The 25,389-nt window shown below is 28.8% G+C and overlaps 1 protein-coding gene across 3 annotated transcripts in view; it reads right to left on the bottom strand.

Annotated features, from left to right (window-relative positions):
* Positions 1–25,389, bottom strand: part of Sec15 (exocyst complex component Sec15) — a 59,698-nt gene that overhangs the window by 2,162 nt on the left and 32,147 nt on the right. For all 3 annotated transcript variants that reach the window (XM_067269646.1, XM_067269647.1, XM_067269648.1), the window contains exons 3-17: positions 23,372–23,556; positions 21,001–21,205; positions 20,683–20,889; positions 20,415–20,498; positions 19,114–19,160; positions 12,091–12,211; positions 11,755–11,826; positions 11,463–11,666; positions 11,287–11,396; positions 9,589–9,700; positions 9,438–9,517; positions 9,292–9,346; positions 9,136–9,208; positions 4,749–4,855; positions 2,622–2,763 (exon numbers count right to left, since the gene is read on the bottom strand). In XM_067269646.1, coding sequence (XP_067125747.1) covers positions 2,622–2,763; positions 4,749–4,855; positions 9,136–9,208; positions 9,292–9,346; positions 9,438–9,517; positions 9,589–9,700; positions 11,287–11,396; positions 11,463–11,666; positions 11,755–11,826; positions 12,091–12,211; positions 19,114–19,160; positions 20,415–20,498; positions 20,683–20,889; positions 21,001–21,205; positions 23,372–23,556 — 1,804 coding nt within the window. The remainder of the gene's footprint in view (positions 1–2,621; positions 2,764–4,748; positions 4,856–9,135; positions 9,209–9,291; positions 9,347–9,437; positions 9,518–9,588; positions 9,701–11,286; positions 11,397–11,462; positions 11,667–11,754; positions 11,827–12,090; positions 12,212–19,113; positions 19,161–20,414; positions 20,499–20,682; positions 20,890–21,000; positions 21,206–23,371; positions 23,557–25,389) is intronic.

Here is a 25,389-nt window from a genome sequence, read left to right as displayed (position 1 = left end):
TCAGCCAAAATATTGCTCACACTGCCTAATGAGATCCCTAATTTCTACTAAATCTCTCTTAGTTAATTGATATGCTGTATTTTTGCTACAATTTCTGGTGTTGATGCACTTTTTGGATGTCCTTCACGTGGATTGTCTTCAAGACATAATTGACCACGTTTAAATTCAGCAACCCATCTTTCTACTGTTCTAATTGAAGGTGAAAAGTCCTTATACACTTTTAACAATTGTTCATGAATTTGTTTTGGTGCTACACCTTTCCAAAAATAAGAATTTTATCATTGCACAATATTCAATTTTTTCTATTGTAAAAAAAAAAAAAAGTGACACATCAACTTTGAACAGCTGTAAATATATGAATGAGTTGACAGATCTACATGAAACTTCACACGTGTTCATAAAAAAGTGATACTATTTTTAGAGAAATAAAGCGATGAACCTAATAGCACCATCTCTTATCCAACGACATAACTTATTGATGATATATACTAGGTTGTTCAATAAGTTTATTTTTCATTTCCTTTCATAATTATTTTTCTTTTATGCAGTTATTTCACTATTAATATGGAAAAGGTATACTTGAGTTGTATTTAAAAAATACACTTACATACATTTTTTTGTACATAAATTAATACAATTACTTATTAGCCAAGAAGCTGATAATTAAATTTTATACAAATACAGTAGAGTATCGATTATCCAAATACTGACCAACTGAAACATCAGTTAACTGAAAGCAGTTGGCAAATTCAAATTTCTGATATTATTTTTGTTGGTGTGCGTATTTTAGGTGGCAGCACTGGCATGACCATGAGAAGGCAACAAGATAAATTAACTCTTTGTTGTTCTATGGGTATGTTTGTAAAGTCAAATGAGTTAAATGTGTTAGTAACGAATCGGTCAAAAAGTAGTAGTCTTGCTCAGTGGGCATGCTCTGCAATGATGACATTTCAAACAAAACTCTAACGAAGTTTACGAAGGAAAGAGTTAGTTTACTTTGTTAAGAAATAGTGCCCAATGATATCAATGTTTCTAAATCTACTAGAGTGTTTAAATTGTGAATTAAAAGGTGAAATGATAGAAATAACTGTCCACCTGAAGCAATCTAAGAAAAATATTTTGGATAAGGCTGCACTAGCAACATTCATATCTTGTTTTTGATACTAGATTAACTTCTGAAATATAATTTTTTTGTTTTTATATTTTTCAATATATTAATATTTATTTTGTTTGTGCAAAATAAATAATTTTTAATGATACAATAGCCACGATTATTATTTTTATTTTATTTTTTATTTTTAAAAATTTTTTGTTAGGCTTAACATTGACGAAAATTCAATGCAAAGTGACATGCAATGGAGAAAAATTTCAACATGGGATAGGTTAATATATTATTTCCTACATAATCAGTTATCCGAACAACCTGAGTCCCGAATTGTTTTGGATTATCGATGCTCTACTGTACAAAACTTTTACTTAACTATTTGAATGTTTTTTATTATTAAAACTGAAGATATAATAGTGATAATTATTATAATACTTTTGACTTTTTAAAAAATAATACCATATTCTGCATTATATAGAACAGAAATTTGAATTTTAATACTGTATACACTCAATTAGATATTTAGATCCATGGTCCTTGAATTGTAAATGCATGGAGTCATTATGTTTTAAATTAGTTGTTTACTGTAATTTCCAAATTATAACAATGTAATTTATTGCATGATATTTTATTATTGTCAGCTTTGCTTTGTTTAGATATAATTTTTGATTTTTGTTTAATGACTCCTGCAGCCACTTGCACTAACACATACAAAAACTAATTTTGAAAAAATAAACTCGTAGATTCAAATAAGTTCATGCCCCAAATGGATTTTAAAAAACAGACTTGCAGTTATCTATTTGAGTGCATTTCTTAATATAGTTTGGTATGCTATTCACGCCAAGTAATATTTATATGAAGTAGAATTCACTGTGTACTGCGTTACAAAATCCTGTATTTTCTAACACCGTACACAGTGAGTTCTACTTTGTATTACTATTTGAGTGCTTACAATATTATTAATTAATTAAAATTATTTAAAATTCAATAACAATGAAAAATTTAGAAAGTAGAAATGAAATTTAATCTCAGAGGATTTACTTATGATGAATCAAAAATATATTGTAAATAGAAATCAATGATAGTGAGAAACAAGTCAAATATTATTCTATATAATCAAGAGAATAAATTAATATAAAATATTTTTTGTATGTTGGAATATTAACAAATTTTCATTTATAAAATTAAGGACTTTTAAAGAAAGGTTGTTTTGTTGATGTGATTAATTACTGCCATGAAAAATGTTAATTCTGGGGATGAATACAAATTAATTTTTATCAGAATAATTGAAATTTTAAAACACTTTTTTTTAATAGATCTAGAATACTTTTTGTTTTAAGAAGAATTCTAGAATACAGAATGTAATTGAAGAATACTCATTCTCTTCACCTTGGGTATATATTAATATTAATATATATTATATTCATAATTTTAATAATCACTTAAATGTAATAAATTTCAATGCAGATAAAATTAATAATTTAATATAAAACGATATCTTAAGTTATTTACTTACATTCACATTGAATCACATCAAGATTAAATTGTTGGAGGGCTCCCATAGATATGTATTTTACATCATTGTGTATTAAAAATTCCATTAAAGCATTGCTTACATGTTTACAAGCAGACATGCAAGCTGTCTGTGCAACTTTATCCTATAAACAATAAAAATATCTTAAATTAGAATTTAAAGTATTATTATGCATTTTTTCAAATTTGTTGCTCCTGAGATATTTGAAAACAATACAGAAAACTGATTTTGTACATATATAAATATTTGTCTCCATTATTTATGTATTTTATATAAGTTAATTTAATATATCTGGTTATGAATTATTTTAATTATCAGATATTAATCTCTCAGATCTTTGTTGTAATTATTAACTTGTTCCTGCAATATTATGTAGTAAGCTTTAAAATGTTTAAATATGTACAGTATGCTAAACTAAATTAGAGTATAGTAGCTACTTTGAATTCAATGGATTCATATTGGATCTCTGTTAAGAGGACAATATTCTAATATATATTTATCCAATTTTTATGAACAGACACACTTTAATCATAAAAATTGTAAACTTAAATACGTTAAATGTTTAGTAAATAATTATTATAAAATATTTATCTTTCTTCTGTTTGAAGTACAACAGAGAAAGAAACATCAGTGTAATTTATACACACCCAATTCTATTCTTAATGACAGATATGTTCCCAAAATAATCTGTGTGGAAAAAAAGATAGATTGTCCTTATAGAAAAATGGAAAAGGTTCATATTATTTTTAGTGATTTTTTAAACCAATTAATATAATACTCTCTTGTTTAAACAAAATATTTCAATTTTGGTTAAAAAATTAAGTAAGTTACAATTGTCTTCCCTATATCAGCAGAATTTATAATTATTCACACAAATTTTAATTCATTTTTTATTTGACCTTTTCAATTAAAAACCAAAATACCTCTAGAATTTAACACCAGATGGCATACAAAAACTATTCCACTTTCAAGGAATTGGAAGAAATGCAACTGTACAAACAAATTATCAAATTTCAAATTAAATTTTTGTCACTACTTTAGTAATTGGATAAATCAGAATGAAAGACTGATTATTGCTAGACATATCAAATAAGTTGTAACGATCACAAATCTGAACAGCTGTATGATTAAGGTAATTAACGAGTTGGCCTATTGCTATGAGAGAGCTGGAATGGAATCTGTGAAGTTAAATATAACCCCACAAAATTTTTCAAGCAGGTATGTACTGGATATATCAGATCCTGTCCCTCAATATTTTGACTGAACCCACAAAGGATACGATTAAAAAGGTATTAGCATTATATTGGCATAAAATTATAATACAGTCTAACTTGTTTATAATGTCATCCATGGGCCCGGAAATTTTTTGACGTTAGACCTCACAGATAACGACACTCAGTTATATTATTATCATATGTATAAAAATGCAAACATGTTTAAATCAACTTTATTTACATTATTATGTCTAAGTTTACATTGATGTAATTAAAAATTTCAAAAATTATCTTTTATAAGAAATTTCTATTTGTCTTAAGTTTCAATAATGGCAGAACTTCCGGTTTTTGAGAATAATGTTGAATCAAAAGGGAACAAAAGGTTAAACGAATGTATGCCAATTAAAAATAATTCAATTATTTCTTTATAAACTATTTGATGTAATATGTTATGTTAAAAATAATAAAATATTTAACAATTTAGCATAAAGTAATTTAAAAATGAGTACATAATAACCGATCGTCATGTCGTTAAAAGTGTGGCAAACTTCACCCCACCAAAGTCAGGTGGTGAGAGTACCACCCACAGTCATTCTAGGAAGTACACTCTGACCCTAAATCTAAACACGAAGTATTTTCTTTGTGAAATAAAATTTGTAACCTAATTTTGTAAATTTGGGAGTGCTTCAAATATGACGTAAAAACAGGGTTTTATGTCATTACAAGTGGGTTTTTTAACATTATCTAGTATAGTAAACTCGTGGGACCGATAAAAATTTGTCGTTACGTCCGATGACGTTATAACCGAGTTAGACTGTACATTCATAACTATAATTAAATACATTGTAATTAAATGTGATTGGATCATAGCTATTAAATAAAAATTTAAACTTACCGGTAAATTAGTGAAAGCTTCGAATGTACTCTTCAAAAATGCAATCAGATCAGTCAAATAATTACTAGCTTGACCCTGTGGTTCATTTAATAACCAATCATAATTAGCTGGGAAAAAATTTTTTAAAGTTAATACAGTCCAGAAGTACTCAGCAGAGATAAATTACAAACTTACTAAAACACCTGTCCATTTGCTAAAAGAATTTTTTTTATTAACAAATGTTTTCAGCCTACTCGAGTAGGCCATCATCAGGTTTTTAAATCTGTTTTTAGAAAATGTTCCACAAATAAATATTCCATATAAATTTTAACTTTAAATTTGTATTTAGAATATGTCAAAAGTGAAATGAATTAAATAAATTATGAAAATATAATGTTAAAAAAAACTACGAAACTATATTTTGTTATTTGTAACACAAAAGCTAAATATGATTATAGGAGAACACATAATCATGTCCTAATTTTCTTTCAATGATATATTTCCAAGCTGACGATATTGTGTTTGCATTCTTTGCATTTAGGCACTACTTTTCGATCTCCCTCTTTTAAATTTGTATTTAGAATGTTTTAAAATTTGAAATTTATATGGAATATTCTATTTGTGAAACATTTTCTAAAAATGAATTTAAAAACCTGATGATGGCTTATTTGAGTAAGCTGAAAACATTTGTTAATAAAAAATTCTCTCGACAAATGCACAGGTATTGTAGTAAGTTTGTAATTTTAAAGTTAAATTTAGTAAGATATATTTGTAAAGTTATTTATTTATTTTTTGTAGTATTTCAGAAAGAAAGAAATAAAATATGACTAAGACAAGTAATTAATAGCTAATAAAAAATTCATAATAAATATACAATAAATTATTTTTAAAAATTTAAATAATTTAATCAGATATTCATCTTTTTCCTTAATTTATTATTGTGTAAATGTGTGTTATAATTTCTCATATAAAATACAGAAATGTTTTCTTACTGTTAATTTAATTGGAATAATATACATTTAGATATGTGCAAAACAATTGTATTAATTAATCATTTACACTGATAAGTATTATAAGATTTGTTTTAAATAGCAATAAAAACTAAAACTTGTTAATAATAATCATTTTTCAGTTAAGATCTGTATGTTTCATATTTTACTATTAAAAATAAGAAAATATATATCTCATGTAAAACAAATAAAAATAAAATATATAACTATCCTTTGACAAAAGTTATGTCTTCTTTCTTGAAGTTTACAGGTGTTTTAAAAAGTTCTATTAATTCATAATAAATGACCTCTAGTCAACATTTAATATAATAATTTAGAATTATTTTACAGTTATGTAGGGAAACAAACATGCAATATGAAACAGAAAATAATTTTGATTTAAAAATGTAAAAAATTTCATATATAAAAGTTTTGTAACATATAGGACAAAATATATAACTAAAAATATAATAGATAATCTGTAAATATACATTTTTGCCCATTTTCAATTATTAATAAGAATAGAAAATTAATAATAATTGTGTATTGCAAAACATAAAATAACAACAATCTTGTGGGAATATGGATCTGTATTTGTTTTTGGAAAAAATTAGAATAAACAAAATAGCAACTGTCCAAATTGTCTATTCATGAAAATATTTTACCAATTTTGAAGATACGATTATAAGATTTTCTGTACGGAACCATATGTTAGAATGCCTTCAAAATTAGTAATTTTATGTACTTAATCCTTAATTTATACAGTACTGGAACAGGATGATTTCAGTTTAACATAATTTAAAAATTAATGTTTGTATTTGCTATTATGACATTGCAACTGCATCACCATTAGTTTCTGTAGTGGTGATGCAGTTGTAATAGCCATGAGTGACCAGTATGACTATACTTAAATTAGCTCAGAGCTATTAATTAATTAATAATTAATAGCTCTGAGCTAATTTAATATTAATTAATAGCTCTGGGGACAAAGATTTGACAATGTGGCTGTCTAAGTAGCTTAAGTGGCAACACAACTTCATGGCAAGCAGGAGTTGCAGGTTTGAGTCCCACTTTGAGCTAATTCTTTTCTTCAAGAATATTCTAAATTTAAAATTAAATTTGTTTATAATTATTAAATTTATCAAGAGATGGTATCCTAACTGCCTACTTCTATCCAAATTATTTTGTTTTGGATTATTAATTAAGTGTGAATAAATTTCATAAAAATCTAGCAGAATGTTTGGTAATTCCACTAGTTTCAATTTATGTGTTCAGAGAGATGGGAATTCTCACTTTGCACTACTTCTAAACTTTATATATATGTATTAAATCTAAGAAATCTATAAAGAATTAAATAGAAACAAAAGACAAGCTTTGATAATGGATTTTATTTGAGATAAGATCATCAATGTCTTCGGTAAAAAATAATTTGGATTCAAATAAATTAATAATAGAAGTGAAGCAAGATTTTCAACTAAAGAATAAAAGAAAAATTGTTTCTTTATTAACAACCAAAGACACAATAAAAGTCCATCTTCATTAATCTTTATATTTTATGTTTATATACATACACACATATATACAAAGGCTTGTTTTGTTTATTTATTTATATATACATACAAAACAATCCTCATACCAGTACATCTAAAATCCAATATAACTTCTTAAGCCTTTTAAGTTTCCGGTACCCAAGACAAAAAATTAACAACCAACTAACGTTTTCAATTCTCCTCAGAGATCTTCGTCAGGTTCTTTGACAGTTTTGAAATAGAATGCAATGAAAATAGAATGTTTTTGAAATTCAAATGATAGAACATCTCCCGCGTGCAATCATTGAGACTGATCTAACATGCATTTAATATACATGATACTATCATAAAAATGACGCTGTCCATCTGTACAGGAATACTACACGGCTACCATTGCGGGTGCACCTCGGAGATATATCGTCATGCATATGATAAAACGTTGCCATCTTTGAAATTAATACACTTCCCCGATTTTGACGCCTTGTAAATCTCAAGGGTCTCCAAGGCCCTGATGCGGTCCGTATCAAATGATGTTTTAATGAGGCTGGTTTTATCAAAATCTGCCTTTATATCGGGGTCCGTGGCATACGTCGACAGGGCGGTGGTGTGTCTTTTTTTTGGCAACGTCATACTTGTGTTCCGAGATCCTTCTTTGAACGGATCGCTTGGTAGATCCAATGTATACTAGGTCTCTCTGGGACCTGTGATCGCTTATCGGGATACCACCCCTGGCGCTCTTAGAAAATCTGGCCTGTCTTTGGCGTTCCTGAGTAGCGAATAGATCGATTGGGTTCTTGAGTATGCCAACTTGGTGCCCTTCTTCCGTGCTATTTCCTTGTATAGGGCATGCAGACCTCTGTTGTACTGGACCACCGTGCGCTGGTTCGGACCTGAATTGGACCCATCCCGTGCCACTGAGGCGTGATGTGCTGTGTTTGTATTACGAAAGTTACACGCTAATCTACAGACCAGGCCACGTCTGTATCCATGACTAGCGGCTATGTCTTCTATGTGTCCCAGCTCTGTGATCGTGTCCTCCCATTTAGAATTATGAGTGTACGCCTTCCTAACTAACGCCCTGAACGCCGCAATCTTATATGGATACGGATCCTCAGACCCAGCGGGTATGTACATAGGTAGGTAGTTGGGCTTGTAATACACCCGCGTTTCAATACTGTTTACCCTGAGTTGAATGGCGACGTCTAAAAAGTGCACATCAATGCCCGATAGTTGATCCAGTTTAAGCGTTAGCCCATACGGGTTGTCATTTACACTGTGCAAAAAATCATTGACGTTCGGCTTGTTCTTCCATATGACCATCACGTCATCCAAATGCCTACGATATAAAATAATATCGTGTGTAAACCTGGGAATGACATCCCTCTCTAACTGCCGTAAAATCAACTCATATAGGTCGCCTGAAATTGGGCTCCCCATGGGGACCCCCCCTTTAGTTGGTTGGTTGGTTGTTAGTTGTTGTTAATTTTTCGTCTTGGGTACCGGAAACTTAAAAGGCTTAAGAAGTTATATTGGATATATACATACATTATGTATATATAAATAAAAATTTAAAAGTTGTTTTTTATACAAATATGATAAATATAAAATTAAACCATTCATTTTATATTAGTGAATAAAAACTTCAACATTGAATCTTATCCCTCCACTTTCCTTATAAATGTTAGACTTTTTTACAATCTGTCATATAAATTCATGGTTAGGTGTATTTTGTTTTGGAAGAAAAATATTCTATCAATTCAAAACTACAATTTCTTTTGAATTCCAGAATCTAATTCTGGAATTATTTGCAAATTTATAATTTCAAGTTTTAACACAAACTGATAAAGAAAACTTTATACATAAACATTCATTTTTTTATTAATAACTTACCTAATTCTAAAAATTCATCAATTTTTTTATTTAATTGTTGATATATATGAGCTTCAGCATCAGCTCTTGCATCCTAAATGATAAAACACACTTTTTATTTTTTTAAACATCAATTAAAACCATTTTAAAATATAATGTAAATTGTAATTAATCTACCTTAAACATAGATCGACTCTGGAGTTTAGCTAAATGAGAACTATCACTTGTAGAACTATAATAATAATATTAATAAAAAAACCAAATATAAAAAATTGAGAAAGTATTAAATATAAATAAATAAATTATTATTGTATTTATCTTACCCCGTAATATTGGAAATAAAAGCTTCCAAATATACACTAGCACCTTCTAAATAATTAGTATTTATCATAATTTGAATGAGCTATATAAAGAAAATGTCGATATATATTTTGCATCAAATTACATCATTGGATTAATGTTATAAAAACTAACCTGAAGAAGACCTAATCTGGGCTTTTTTATTAATGTTGACAGACAATCACTTAATGTTTCTGTTAATAACATATTTGTAGATTTTCGAACCATATCTTCTATTTCTGTCTGGCTAAGATTAACATTTCAAGACTGATTTTTAGAATTTGTTTCAATCAGTTTAATTAAATATTTTATAGTAATTGTTAAACATAAAATTTTGATTAATTTTAATAAGAATTAATGTATATTTTACACTTTTTTACTAAATGTAAGCATTTTGTCACATTCACTTATACAATTTAAATTTGAAACTTGAAAATGGTTCAAAACAGCATTCTAATTTTGAAATTAAGAAATGAATTGAAATATTTTTTGGTTAATGTTACCTTAGGATCCAAAATGGCGGCCAGGGAAATTTTTCCCTACTTCGGAGACTGCGGCGGGGAAAAATTTTTTCCCTAGAGTCGTGACGTCGACGCCGTTGAGAATTTTTCCCCGTTCGGTTTCAACCCTGAGATCGACGTTGCCGAGTATCCTGTAACCTCGAAACGGCGACGGTCGTGTGTAAATTTGCGACGGTAGAGGGAGCCTTTTCGTGACGTCGTGCGAGAGTAATATCGGCGGGAAATTCGTAGTTGTGTTACGAACAAATATGCAAATGCTCGATCTGTGACGTGATTTCTGTTCATTTCAATGCAATTTTATGCAAATCGACTAGTTTCCAGTTGGAATCATTTACTGCAGTGTTGCGACGAATTGCGTATTGGAATATTTGCTGTTTATTTTTCTGGTTACGATATTTCATTTTTTTTCCTCACCACCTCCCCGCGTTTAGTTTATTGCCAATTATTCGATAATGAGTAGTTTTGCCGATTTGAGTTTCAACGACGAATTTCGGTCGAGTTGCACCACACGTGATTTCTACAAGTTAATGGAAGACGACTTCTTGGAGCTAGGTTTGCCTCCCCGTATCGATAACGCATTGAGATTTCCGAAATTTGCTGTAAAATTAGGCATACAGCCGACCGAGTCCGTTTGCATTCCGTGCGATTCTAAATGCAAATTATATCATCGGAGTAATAGAGAAAGCTGTTTCTTGCGAAGTAGTAAGTGCGGAACGAAGACTTCTGCCTTTGAAGGAACATTTAAAAGTAATTTTGGCCACATTTCTTGGGGTTGCATTCTGTCGTTTATATGGCCAAGTAGTAATAAATCGAACAGAGGGAAACGCCAATCGACCAATAAAAGAGCAGCCGAATCGAAAAGAACAGGGAAGAAAAGAGCCGTACCAAGAGAAAAGGAAAGTATCCAAGCTGGCAAAACCGAAGAAAGAATGGATCGGAAAGGGAAAAAAAAGTAGGAAGAAGTAGGCAACCACCATCGAAAAGTGAGTAAAAATTTTCTTTTTTTTTTTTTTTTTTTTTTTTTGTTATTTCGGTTAACGTCCGCGGAGTCTGCAGAGAAATTCAAGATGGCGGCCGGAAACGCGGCCATCTTGAATCGAGGGAAAAATTTTTTCCCCGTCGCAGTCTCCAACGTAGGGAAAAATTTCCCTGGCCGCCATTTTGGATCCTAAGGTAACATTAACCTATTTTTTTAATAAAAAAAATTGCTTACGAAAAGATTTATAACAAATGAATTACACACAATATAATAACTTTTTCATTTTAAATATTAATGACATTTCTTAATTAGAAAAAGAAAACAAACTCTAACCTTAAGTGTAAATCTTCAGAAAATTTAAGACAGGTGTATATAAATTCTTTAACTTGACCATACACTTTAGGTACAAATAAAGAAAATGGAAATTTCTTCGGAAAAGGAGCCTAATAACAAAAATGTTTTCAGTAAAGGATTTAATTCATTTTGAATATTAAATATTTAATTTATACCTTGCTTAAAGCTTCATCATTATAAGGGAAGACTTGAGTAACATTATCAAAATCAGTTTGATTTTCTACTTGAATCGGATGATAATTATCTTCTTCAAAAATCTCATGAAATACCTGAACCCACTGTTTCATTAAAATCTTATTATACTGATCCCTAATTTCTAATAGGAGATCAAATAATTGCCCAACATGATAACCATAACTCTGAAATGGAATGAATTAGTTGATGAATAAAAATCAAGCAAATTATATAATAATCAAAATGTAAACTTTATAATAATGCAATTCTTACTTGAAGAGTAGAGCTAAAAAGAAGAATAAGCCTCTTGATTTTTAACATTAAATTGGGATCAGAACAATATGCCTATAAAAGATTAATGTCAATAAAATTATATATATTTTTATAGAAAGAAGACTATTCAGATTATATATGTATAAATAAATTAAAGAAAATTGTAATTATATCTGTAACATAGTTGCATTCAAGGGATGTCAAATTTAGGTGATTACATGAGTAATAGTTATTAAATACATTTTATAAAAAATATTTTGATTGGTCTTTGTTGATTTCAAATCGAGCTTTATCGAAAAAAAAATAAATAAATAAAATAAAAAAATAAATACTCACAGAATGAGTTCTTAAGGAAGCAATGATGGTAGAAAGTGCATTTTTCCAAACTTCATCTAAATATGTTCTATTTACAAGACCATTAGCTGTATTTAAAATATGATCTTCTACTACAAAAAAGCTAAAAGAAAAATATTATATTAAGTAAAAAATAATTAAACTACCAAAAAATATAGCATAAATAGTACAACCTGTCCTTTATTGATAAGAATTCATTAAACATGTATTTATAAATTACATTTTAAAATCATGTTTCAATAAAATTTTTAATTTTAAAATCTTAACATGATTTACTTAGTTATTATAAAAAAGAAAAAGTAATTAATTATTAATATGATTTTTTTAAGATTTTAAATTCTAACCATAAAGATAGAAAAATTAATCAAACTACAGTTTGCTATTAATTAATTAAAAGAATAAATTCATTTTTTAATATAAATTTGTATTATTTTATTAATTATCAAATATATGATAATTAACAAAGAAAATAAAATACACGACAGTCAACTGATGTTAATATGAATCACTAGGGAAACAGTAGTTAGTTCACTTTATTAAAAGTTCATATTAATTATTTTTAGGGTCAAGATCATGATTGTATAGTTTACAAAGTTAAGGGATTAATAGGCGATCAAAATTTCTAAATTATAATACAGTGGAACCTCGGTATACGACCTTAATCCGTTCCTGATGTTTGGACTTATACTGAATAGGACGTATACCAAACCAACCTTTCCCATAAGAAGTAATATAAAAATGATTAATCCGTTCTCGTGTAAAAAAAACCCTCTCTTGATATGATATATTAACGGGATTGTAAAATAATTTAAATACTGTTTGAGCACATTAATAAAAAAATAAATTTTATTATAGATTTTTAAAGTTATTACAGTATATTGTATTATATTATTAAAATCATTAAATCAAAATCAAATCAAACTCTCCTTAATACTAATAATCTGTTAGAAATTGATTAAATCCCTTTTGCAACGTTAGCAGATTTAATAATGTTTTTATTTTTCACGATTGTCGATATCGTCTTCTCAGAATACAGTATGCAACAGTTAAATCTCGAACACCCATGCCACCTTCATATTTCTCAACAATCTCTTTTTTCAGTTCCATTGTGATTCTAGTCATTTTTTTAGTTTTCTGTTGCTTTTCATTTGCCTTCTTGCAATTCATGATTAATAAAAATAATAAAATTTTACTTACAAATTAAAATCAGAAAAAATTTAACAAAGTTATAAACCGTAGGACAGTGAACGTCTAGTCTGGTCTAGTACACCGATAGTGCTACTTGTTCATAGATGGCACATATAACTGAATTAAGTCATATACTGAGCAAAATTTGTTTCGTCCAAACAGGACATATTCCGAATTGGACATATACCAAGGTTCCACTGTATTTTGAATTAATTTACTAAATAAAGTTAAATAAAATTAAATTTATTTACAAACATAAATTAATGATCTAAATTATTTTGAAATCAAACAAAATGAGGAAGAGAGAGTATTTGTTGTTTAGTAGTATATCAGAATGGTTAAACAAAAACAATGATAAAAGGAATTCGTAATTTTTTTCCTGTTGAAGCTTGTTTGAAAAAGTAGAAAATCTTTTTTGGTGCCAAAAGAGTCAATTCTGTTGTAAAGTAGTCAAACCTGGCATCACCCTATGAACTCCAATATGAAAACATGTTTGCATGGAACTGCATCCATTTAAAGAAGTGGATGTCTTTAAACTTTAACCCCCATTTTCTAAGCACAGTAGAATGGTCCATTAAAAGCAGATGTTCAAATTTCTCTACAATTGGAGGTTGAACCCATCTTTGATTACTAGGAGAAGAAAATTATTCCTCTCAAAGTAGAAACTTTGAGTAGAATAATTTTTTACAGCACCACTTTGCTTTTTACATTTTTCAATATGAATAATAAAATCATTATTAAAAATATAGTTATTTCTTGGAGGTAGTGAAGGTAATTTACAATTCAGTTTAAGAATTCTGGTAAAATTTTTGTATGCTTTAATGTGTGAAAATTAATGTTATGGTAATGGTGTTTTGCCAGGATGATGGCAAAATTTGCTTTAATATGAGAATTCACTTTATCAACATTCACTTTAAGGTGAGTTGACTGTATAGGCCAATGTAGAATATTCTATTTTTAAACCTTTCATTTTAAGTAATATATTAATGTAATTTCATATGTGGAATGCTGCATCCGCAAATGTGACATCAAAAAAAGAAGGCACACCACCACCCTGTCAACATATGCCACAGACCCCAATGTGTGCGCAGACTTACAAAACACCAGTCTCATAAGAAAATCATTCCAGACAGACCACATCAGAGCCTTAGAAACCCTCAAAATTTACAAAGAAAGCAGATCAGGGAATTGTATAAAGTTCAAAGACAATAATGTGATATCGTATGCATGGTGATACACATGTGAAGAGCATCTCCATTAATAATTACATATTATTCCCTTAAGGATGAGCTCCTGCATTAATATACATATATGGGGGACTTTTTTCTATGCATTAATTCTAGTACATTAGTTCAAATCTTTGTTCTTAATTCCATACTGGTTAAAATTAACTTGTATTCAAAATATTCGAATCTTGGCATTCCATATTTGGAATGATAGAGATCCAAGAACCTGAAGATGAGCTTAGTTCAGATTTGTTCGTACATTTTGTGTATTCGTATTTTACCAGAAATCTAAAGATTCAGCAGTGATACTTATATGTACCGGTATTTACTCTAGAGAGAAAATGGTTCTTGTAAAGTTTTACTGCATTTGCTCAGACTTTGTTGAAATGTATAACGAACAAACTAAGAAACATTCTTCTTTATATTATAATATAAAATATGACAAAGTCCTCTAACTTCACTTTTCATGAAATTAAAACTGATTTTTCAGAATTTTAATTTTACTGGTATAATATTCAAAATGACTTCTAAGAATAAAGTTAGAACTAACACTTGAATTTTTCTGCAATTTCCATAATCAGCTACTAATTGATGGATTAGTTCAAACTATTGAAAGCACCTCTATTTGAGAAATTTAGTTCTATAGTAATTTTAATATTAAAAAATGACTGTACACAAATAAAACCATTACAATTAAATAAGAATTAAATGAACAAATATAAGCAGCTACAAAAAAAAAGTGTCTAAAAATTCAGCAAAATTTATTAAAAACAAACATATTCAGCCATATTTAATAACCATCTCATAAAAGTAATATTATGAGTTCAGAAAATGAAATGCTATTTTTGTTTTTGTTTTCTTTTAAAAAGATTTAACTATTGGGTTGTTTGGAAAGTAATTTCGTTTTTTTATTACTAGAGGAATTAGATGTATTTTTATTAGGGTTTCTCATTTCCCGGTCTTTTGCTTGTCCTGGGATTCCGGGATAAAAGTGAACTGTTTCCCGAGATCCTGGGAAATCCCAGGACAAAATTAATTACTTTTAAGATATACAAAATATCATGAAATCAAATGATATAATTATTTTTCATTTTTTAAAGTAATTTAATACGTTCTGTAACCTCCAAAATCATATTAATAATGCTGTGTAAGATATGTATTAGAAATTACCTTTGAATTATGTAGAAATTTTCACAAATAGAAAAAATTATTAAAGTTTGCTGGAAACTGCATACAACAACAACAAAAATGCCTTTGAATTGAGTTGAAAATTAAAAAAAAAAAAGAACAGATCAAACTTCTAACTTAAAAGGTAATTTTTAGTTTTTTAAATAAAATATAATACAAAATATTGTAAATTTTTATAAGATTTTAAAAAGCAAAGATGGTCAATATTCCGATCACTCAATCTAATTCTTATTTCAGTAATGAAAAGTCTTGCTACTGAGGATGCCTTTTCCGATTCAATCGATGCGATTGGAATTGTGTTTAATGCATTTAAGAGAAGACAAATATTATGTGTTTTTCACCCGTATCCTGAAAGATTTCTACTTTGTTTTCAAGATTGTAGTACTTCTTTTGTTCTCTAGTATTCTTGATTTGTCTACCTTGGCTGCTTTAATAGAAACATCATAGCCCAATAATTCGGCAGTTCATTTGTCTTTAATAATCAGGTTATGAAGAAAAACTTCATACTCGCAGACTTCATACTCATTTCTATCCTTGCCCAATTTGCACAACCTGGCGTTATGCAGTTATTGAAGCTACTGGGCATAGTTAAAAATTAAGACAACAATAAGCACAATTATTCCAGATATTACTGGTAAAGAATTTTGAGAGTCCTGCCACAAATAAGCTACGTATTGATTATTGATCATTTGTGATGTGCCATAACGAGGAATAATTAAAAAACCTAATAAGTAGGTTTAAAATTAATAAATACAAATGTATTCTGACAGTTTATGAGTTAATTATACTTTCTATCTGCAAAATTTCCTCAACCTTAACAAAAAATAAGAAAAAAAGTGAATTTTTAAGAAATCTGTAGGATTTCCCAGGATAAGAAAAATTTTCTGGGATATTTCCCGGGTTAGGCCGCGACTCCACTAGCCGTAAAAGGACCGTAAAACCCCTCACCGTAAAAGCTTTTAATCACGTGACCATGATATTTTACGCCTGAGCAGGTCGTAAAAGCTTTTACGGTGAGGGGTTTTATGGCCCTTTTACGGCTAGTGGAGTCGCGGCCTTAAAAAACAACTGGGATCCCATTTGAGAAACCCTAATTTTTAGCAGCCAATTTTATTTTAAACCACATTTTCATTATACACTTCGACAGCTAACATTTTAAGGCTTATTTGTAAAAAATTTTGTTTGATTTTGTACAATTGTTTTTTTTCGGTGACCCATCAAATATGGAAAATCGAAAGCATCATTTTCAGCATATTTTGCTTTTTTATAACTAAAAAATCAAAATGCTGTTCAAACAAGAAAAAAATTATGGTACAGGTTTGGAGAAGATGTGTTGAGAGAAAGACAGTGCCAAAACTGGTTTACAAAATTGCATTCTGGCAATTTTAATAACGAAGATACACCACATTCTGGATGGCCATTTGAAGCCAACAAAAACAAAATAAAGGTACTGATTGAAGCAATCTGCCGTATAACAACACGTGAAGTTACTAAGAGATTAAATCTGTAAAATTTAACCATTTATTATTACTTAAAATGAATTGGTTTCATTTCAAAGCTCAATATATGGGTTCCACATGTTATTAAAGAGAGATGCTCTCTCTCTATGGTTGGATTTTAAAGAAATTTTGTTTTGAGCTTTTACCAGACAATTTAACAATTGATTCAAAAGTACTGCCATCGAGTAAACAAATTGAGTAATATCATCAAACAGAAAAGGCCAGAATTGATTAACAAACAAAGTGTAGTGTTTTACCATGATAATGCCAAATTTTACACAAGTTTGGTAACTCGTCAGAAACTGTTATAGCTTAGATGGGATGTGTTATCACACCAACCATATTCGCCAGATTGGGCACACTCAGATTATTACTTGTTCCGGTCTATACAAATTTTTTTTAACTAAGACATTTACTTGAAATGACAATGCCAAAAATCACTTGGATCAGTTTTTTGTAAACAACGATCAAAATTTTTATGAATGTGAAATCATGCTACTACCAGAAACAATGACAATAGGTATTTGACCAAAATGGTCAATATATAATTCAATAAAATATTTATTTATTATAAGAATATTGCATTTATTTTTCTATGGAAAAAACGAAATTACTTTCCAAACAACTCAATATGTTAAGAGAAAAGAACAATAAACCAAGAAACAGAAAACAAAAATTTAAAGTAATTTTTGCATCATATTTTAGTTCAAGTGTAAGTATTGCATAACATCATCAAATCAATATAAAAACAAATTCTTAATACAAAAAAATACAGAATCTGAATTAAACTCTACAATTTGTGGCGGTATAGTTGGCGACTAGTCTCGTGCGATTCGTCATGTCTTACGTTGACTTATTATAGCTAAATAAACTTATTATAGCATAAATGCACTTATTACAGTAATATTATTGCATGAATATGCGAAAAATGAAATAATTTACTTTTTAAGTCAACAAAACACCACCTGGACAAAAATATGTAAAACAGACGATAGACCAGACGATGCAGTCAAGTGCTGACATCTGTTGTCAATAAATTCTATTTCGTACGGTTTTGAGTTATTTTCTATGTGAGACTTTTTTTATGCGGTCCCTGTTGACCGCATAAAAAAATATTTTTAAATTGTGTCGCGAAAACTATTATTTACAGCCATTCGTGAAGTTTCGTGAGATTTCTTTTATGCGTTTTTTTTAATGGCGGTCCTATCTCCGCATAAAACAGGTGTGACTGTATTGCATAACATCATCAAATCAATATAAAAACAAATTCTTAATACAAAAAAATACAGAATCTGAATTAAACTCTACAATCATATAATTTCCTGACATTTCTTTAAATAATTTATTAACTCCAAACATGTAGTACAAGATGATAATTATAATAATTTCTAATATTTAAAACAGTAACTTAGCATATCTATACTAAATCCTTACGATAAAACAAAAAAAAAAAATGTTTTCTGAATTGTGATAAATTTATAAAAATTAAAAAAGACAACAAAAATATAATTCATTATTTTCACATAAGGATAAAGATCATGAATAAAAATTAATAGTTTTACATGCAGTTAACTCAATTGCAATTTTTTTTAACTATAATTTACATTCTTCCTTTTTTAAATCAGATGAAAATGGCAAAAATGTAAGCAAGTAAAATATCTTAATGATTATATCTATTGATCTATTTGATCTATTACTCAAAATATTACTTACAATTTTTAATATAAAATGGTTTAAAAGTGTTTTGATGATTAATTGCATGATTGAATTTATATGTATCAAATTTTTTTATGAATCTGGATATTTAATTATATTCAATTTAATCTTTTAATCTTAAACTCAGATAATATTAAATTGTACAATTTTACAATTCAAAATATATAAAAACATATTATATTACTTACCCTACTATTCCACAGAAATATTCTTTATAACCATCAATAGTTTCATGCTAAGAAGAAAATACATTTATAGAAATATATTTAATAAAAATTAAAGGAACACTTATTTAATTTACATTTAATAAAACAAATTCTTTATTAACTTCAATAAATGATTAATTATAGTTTATACAATTTAAATTTTCATAAACTAATAGTGATTTTCTATTAAATATTGACTTTTTAAAAATTCTAATAAAAACTTATAATTATAAGAAAAAAACATATGATGTTACGATTGAATAACCAAAAACATAACCTATCAATTTAATATTCTTTAACATTGAGTGGATGTGCAGAAACATAATACCCACAAATCCATTCACTGGTTTTGCAGGAACTGTGTTAGAAACTTTACACACGAAACTAACAGTCTCTTCATTCACACTTGGCTCTCATTTCTTTTCAAGTCCCCCACCAACACTATCATCTTTTCAAACTCTATGTCATCAATCTTTAATGCTTTTCACATCTAGTGGCCCTTGTCCATACTCTGTTTTGAACTTGTTATTCATACTTTACAAAATCATTGAACCATAATCAATGATTGTTTCTTTAAACACACAATACATTGAAATTTGTCCTGAAAAGATGCTACTTTGATACCGGTAGTTGCAGTGCCACCTATTCAGTATGTACAATATTACAACAACAAAAAAAAAAAAAAAAAAAAAAAAACACTCTACAAATCAGTCTAAATTATGCTACAAACGGCATATTTTTATCTAACAATTTTTGTGCAATAAATGTTTGTAATCAGTGAGACTTTATGATCATCCTGTATATAATGGCAATGAGAATCGGGACCATATTTAGATGTTTATCATTGGGGTGTGGGAGCTGATTTTGTCAACTGATAGCAATAGTTAAATACAAAATGCCAGTCAAGAAGGCTGCTTTCCTCCATTCCTCATGCCTTCATTATTCTGCTGTATTTCTCTTAATTCCTAAAAATATTATATTGTTTTTTGGTAGTGTAACTGTGCTATTCAGCAAAATTTGCTGATATTGAGAACAAGATGTCTCCTCAAACTCCCTAACAGCTTTAACTATGGTGAGGATACACTATTAATTCATCATTGCAATTACACATTTATATTTATTTATTATTTTAGTTCATAAAATAATTTAAAATTTTGTAAATTAAACAAAATGTTTAAATAATTCCAGTAAATTTTTACAATGACAACAATGACGACAACATCAATTTAAAAAAATTAAAAGAAAACTACTTTTATCTACTTTTTTTTTACAAAATCATATACCATATTTGTTGGAGGTTGAAAGGCTAAGCGAGCTTGATGCTTCCTTTGTTGTCTATAATACATTTCAAAGGTTTCTCGTGCTCCCTAAAAAAAAAAAAAAATTCAAACTTTTAATGATATCAATTTACTAGAAAAAAAGTCTAAATATAATTTTTATATTTTAACTTTCCAGAAAAGTTATTTATGCAAATTAGTAAAGACATTTTGCTCATAAAGAATTAATCCAAGAAAACATATTATGAAATACATTAATTTAAATAAAACTTACTAAAACTGAATATATGTGAAGACAGCGATAAACAGGAGAAAAATCAACTTTGTCTTGAGCACTTTCTTTTCCATCAAAATTTGAGCTATCTGCTTCTTCTTCTAATTCTACTTCTACTTCTCCTGTAAAAGGATTTGGTGGTGGAGGTGCCTTGCGTTTCTTTTTTTTTCTTATTAGAACTACTTCTATATTTTGTTGTTCAGCTGTCTACAATTTAATATATAATATTTTTATTTCTGTCCATAATTTTAATATGCTAAGATTAGGACATTAAAAAAATATATAATAATAATAATAATAATAGAAAAAGTATATTACATGTCTCATAGCTAATTCTCCAATACTTGCAGATTCTTCTCTAATGTTTTCCAAAAAGTCTTTCAAATCTGATATAGAAGCTTCTTTAATATGCTCCCTGTGACGAGGTATTGTAGATCTCATAGTATGAGCAAATCGGTACCTAGAAACTCTTGGAAGAAATGTATGTTCTAATTGTTCTAATGTCTTCAGAGCTGGATAATATCTGATAAAAAAACATAAGATAACAATTCTTTACATAAATGTACAATATTATATATTTCATGTTTTTCTAAATTTAAATACAAATTACATTCCTTTAAAATCATTATGTATTGTGTAATAAGTCATGTTTCATTTAATTTTCTAATCCCAATGTAAATAAATTAGAGAAATTTCACAATAAAATATGTTCCTTACAATATGTTTCTAATTTCATAACATTTAAATAAGTACAAACTAATTTCTATTAATATTTATTGAGAAGATAGTTAAGGTGCATTGCAAAAGTTTAGGTCCACTCCATTCAGTTAAGCAAACACAACACAAACACATCTGAAGAAACCAATACATACATTCATTCTTGTGGGTAGCAGAAACATGTAAAAATAATACGACATCATTAAACTAGCATATTATTAGATGACTGTAAATGTATAAACACTCTATGTGTTGCAAAAGTTTAGTTCCACCACATTCCCAGGAGAAATAACAGTATGAACTTGCAAGTTAAACATTATAAACTATTTCATGCATGTTAAGAGTGAAATTGTCATACTGCTGCAACTTTTAGTTGTGTAATTTGCTTGATATAACGTTTATGGAAACATGGGCTGTGGCAAGGTGTTATTCATCTATGAGAGGGGCAAGATTGATGCATTAAAGCAGCAAGGGCTGTCCAACAGGGCCATAGCAAAAAAGATTAATCAGTCACATAACATGATGAACAATTATGTACATAACCAAGAGGAGTACAACCAAAAATCCTGTTTAGGATGTCCATGGGCACTCAGTGAACATCAACTTCAATGGGTCATAAACACCGTAATATAATCAGGATCATCATTCAGACAGTCGGCATGTCATCCAATGGTTAACATTCATAAGTCAGTCCTATCAAGAGCTGCAAGGAGTAATGAACAACTGCTGTACAAGAAGAAAAGTCTGCCCAGATTAACACTAGCCCATAAGATGGCATGGGTAAAATGGGCTACAGAACATTGACGTTGGAGTATAGAATGGAGATGAGTAGCATTCAGCAACAAAAAAAATTAATTTAGATGGCCCTGATGGCTAGTACTACTACTGGCATGACATCAGAAAGAATGAGAGGATCTTTTCCATATGCTAAATAAGAAGAGGATTAGTAATAGTCTGAGTCGGATTCATATACAATGGAAAGACTAACATCGCATTTCCGAGTGGGTGTATGAAGGCCAGGAACTGTTGGAAGTGCACCTCATGGCATTTGGAGAGAGGGTTGGAGGACCATTCTGGACATTCCAACAGGACAACGCACTAATCCATGTAGCACACTACATGGGAGTGGTTCTTAGACAATGGTGTGCATGTAATGGAGTGGCCTGCTAATTCCCCTGACCTTAACCCCATGGAGAACCTCTGAGGAATCCTCACTAGGAAAGCATACGTCAACGAATGTCAGTTTTCCAACTGTTGAAGAACTGTGGACAGCCATTACCTCTGCATGGGATGAGATAAGTCAAGATGTGCTCCAGCAACTTGTAGACAGCATGACTCATCACAGTTTTGACATTGGGGTGCAAAAAAAGGGGTTCTGGGACAACAATGTGTAATTCTACACGATGGAACTAAACTTTTACAACACATGGATTATCTCACTTTGTGTGTTTATACATTTACAGTTGTCTAATAATATGCTAGTTTAATAATGATGTATTATTTTTACATGTTTCAGCTATCTACACAAATAAATGTATGTGTTGGTTCCTTTAGATGTGTTTGCTTAACTGAATAAAGTGAACCTAAACTTTTGCAATGCACCTTATATAAAAATTCCATTTTTTAATTAATTAAAAATTCAAATGAACTTCTGTATACATATAAATTGTTCAAATTAAATAATATCAGTTCTTATCCAATTAAAAAACATTTAATATGTTTATGAAATAAATAAATCTTATTTTTAAATTGTTTAAGGAACTTAAAAATCTATTTTAAAATGAAGACACTGTTCTTCAACAATGTCAAAAATGCCTGAAAATAAATATCCCACTCAAAAATATTAGCACTTTCAATTTCCTTATGCAGTTTTCAAGATAATTTGTAAATTGGAATGTTAATTTGGAGCTATTTAAAATTATTATTATTATGAAAGTTTATTTTAGAACTTATATTAAAATAATCTTTATACCTTTTTTCTTTCATCTGTTGAGAAAGTTTTGCATACATTTCTAAAACAGGTTGACAGAGACCTAAACTTTCTATTGCACAAGCTATATTATACTGAACTTTTCTATATTTTATCAATTCCTCTGCTTTCTGTAAAACTTTTAGACTTGAATCTTGTACTTCTTTATCTGTTTGCAATACTTCATTCTGTTAATGCAAAATATAGTTATTGTCACTTTATATTATTATTTTTATTATTATAGCATTTATCATAATATTAATGATAAAAATTGATAGTTTATGAGATCAGAATACTTTATCTAAAATCAATAAAAAATCTCTCTCTCTCTAATATCACTAATTTAAAACACAGAAAATAATTAGATTTAACCTTGCACCTTATCCAATCTGAATGATCTAATATCTAGGTTAAAGGCCATTAAACTAACAGGTGAAGAGGTACCTCTAATCTAAATCTCATGGTATTAGATTTTGTGTCAATGTACTCCTGCATCAAACTTGAACAGTGCTTTTGTACATTAAGAAATTTCCTTTTGCAATATACACATAATGTATGCAAATATCATAAGCATATCCTTGACCTAGGACACTTACTATAGTTACTCATTCTCCTTTTAACCAGAATGCATAATTCACACATTTACAGAACCGAGGAGTTCAGTAAATGGAGTTCTGATGTATAGCCTTGGATTTATGTGAATTGGTCATCTGTTTATGAACAACAAATCTTAAAAAAATTTCTACCCATCGTACTAATATACACTAGATATATTTTAATTATGATATTTTAATTATGTGGAAAACTAAGCCTAATACCAGGGAGCTAGTACAAGCTTTTAACAACAACAAATATGGTTTAAGTCTTAAGTTAGAACACCATTACTTGGATGTAGAGATCAAACTATGCAATAGAAGGGTCTGCAGTTTATCATAATACCAACCTTTTTTCATTCCATCAAACTCTAATGACTTTAAAAGCTATAACATAGCAGCATTTAAAATGCTTATAAAGTATGCTCACACCCACTGCTCACACAAACATATGGCACATGAGAAATACTTTATTAAAAACATAGCTACAAAGCATGGCTACAGTATGAGGCTCATCACAAAATTAATTAGAAATATAGAAATGAATATAGTCAACAATACATGCATGGATAATCAGCTTATAACCCAAGATTAGACATACCTAATCCTGGAGTACAACAACCCAAGGGTACACAAAGTATACTCTAGAATAGCTAGGGAGGTAAACAAAGATACTGCATATAAATGAAACCAGTCTTTCATTTACTAACATATGGAAATGACTATAGTAGGTCCTACTATAGATACAATTAATCCCTACTATAGTGATATGATTAAAGTAATACCAATAAACCAATTTACTGGTATTACTTTAATTGTATACCAACAAAAGATGTAGCTGTGCGTAAACAGTGCTCTAGACAAATAAAAGCAGCAGATGAAAGTACTAGTGGATTATGTAGCCATCTCAAGAGCCAAATATACCTTCAAAATTTTTACCGGTATATTAGAATTTTTTACCAGTAATTCAGTAAATAAAAAATCTGAATTTGAAGTTTTTATATACATTATCTGTGCCATACTATCTACTCTGATGCTTTATGGCTAGCACCAGCATAGACATAACACACACAGTGTCATATTATTTTTGTTGACATATGATATGCATTGTACATTATGAAGTGGTAGAAAGTTCTACAAATGTAAAAAGTGTAAAAAATCATATTAATATACAGATTTGTATTCAGCAATGCAGGAGTTCTATTATTTTTGTGTGCTTTTATTATACAGTTTTTGTACTGTTGTTTACTGTACTGAATTGTGTTTATATTAAAAACAGTATTAAAAATAAAACCTAAATAAGTACATAATACATGTTAATTATAATCTAAATTGAAGAAAAACACTGAGATCGGCCTTATACTTAGTGTGCCCTTTTATCGTAAGCACTTTCGACACACTTATGGACTTTGTCATCAGGCGAAAACG

The sequence above is a fragment of the Centruroides vittatus genome, unplaced genomic scaffold (genome assembly GCF_030686945.1).
Source record: "Centruroides vittatus isolate TY-2023 unplaced genomic scaffold, ASM3068694v2 contig_355, whole genome shotgun sequence".
In the NCBI taxonomy this organism is placed as follows: Eukaryota; Metazoa; Arthropoda; class Arachnida; order Scorpiones; family Buthidae; genus Centruroides; species Centruroides vittatus.
Note: the sequence above shows the minus strand (reverse complement) of the source record. Positions and strands in the feature narration are given on the sequence as shown.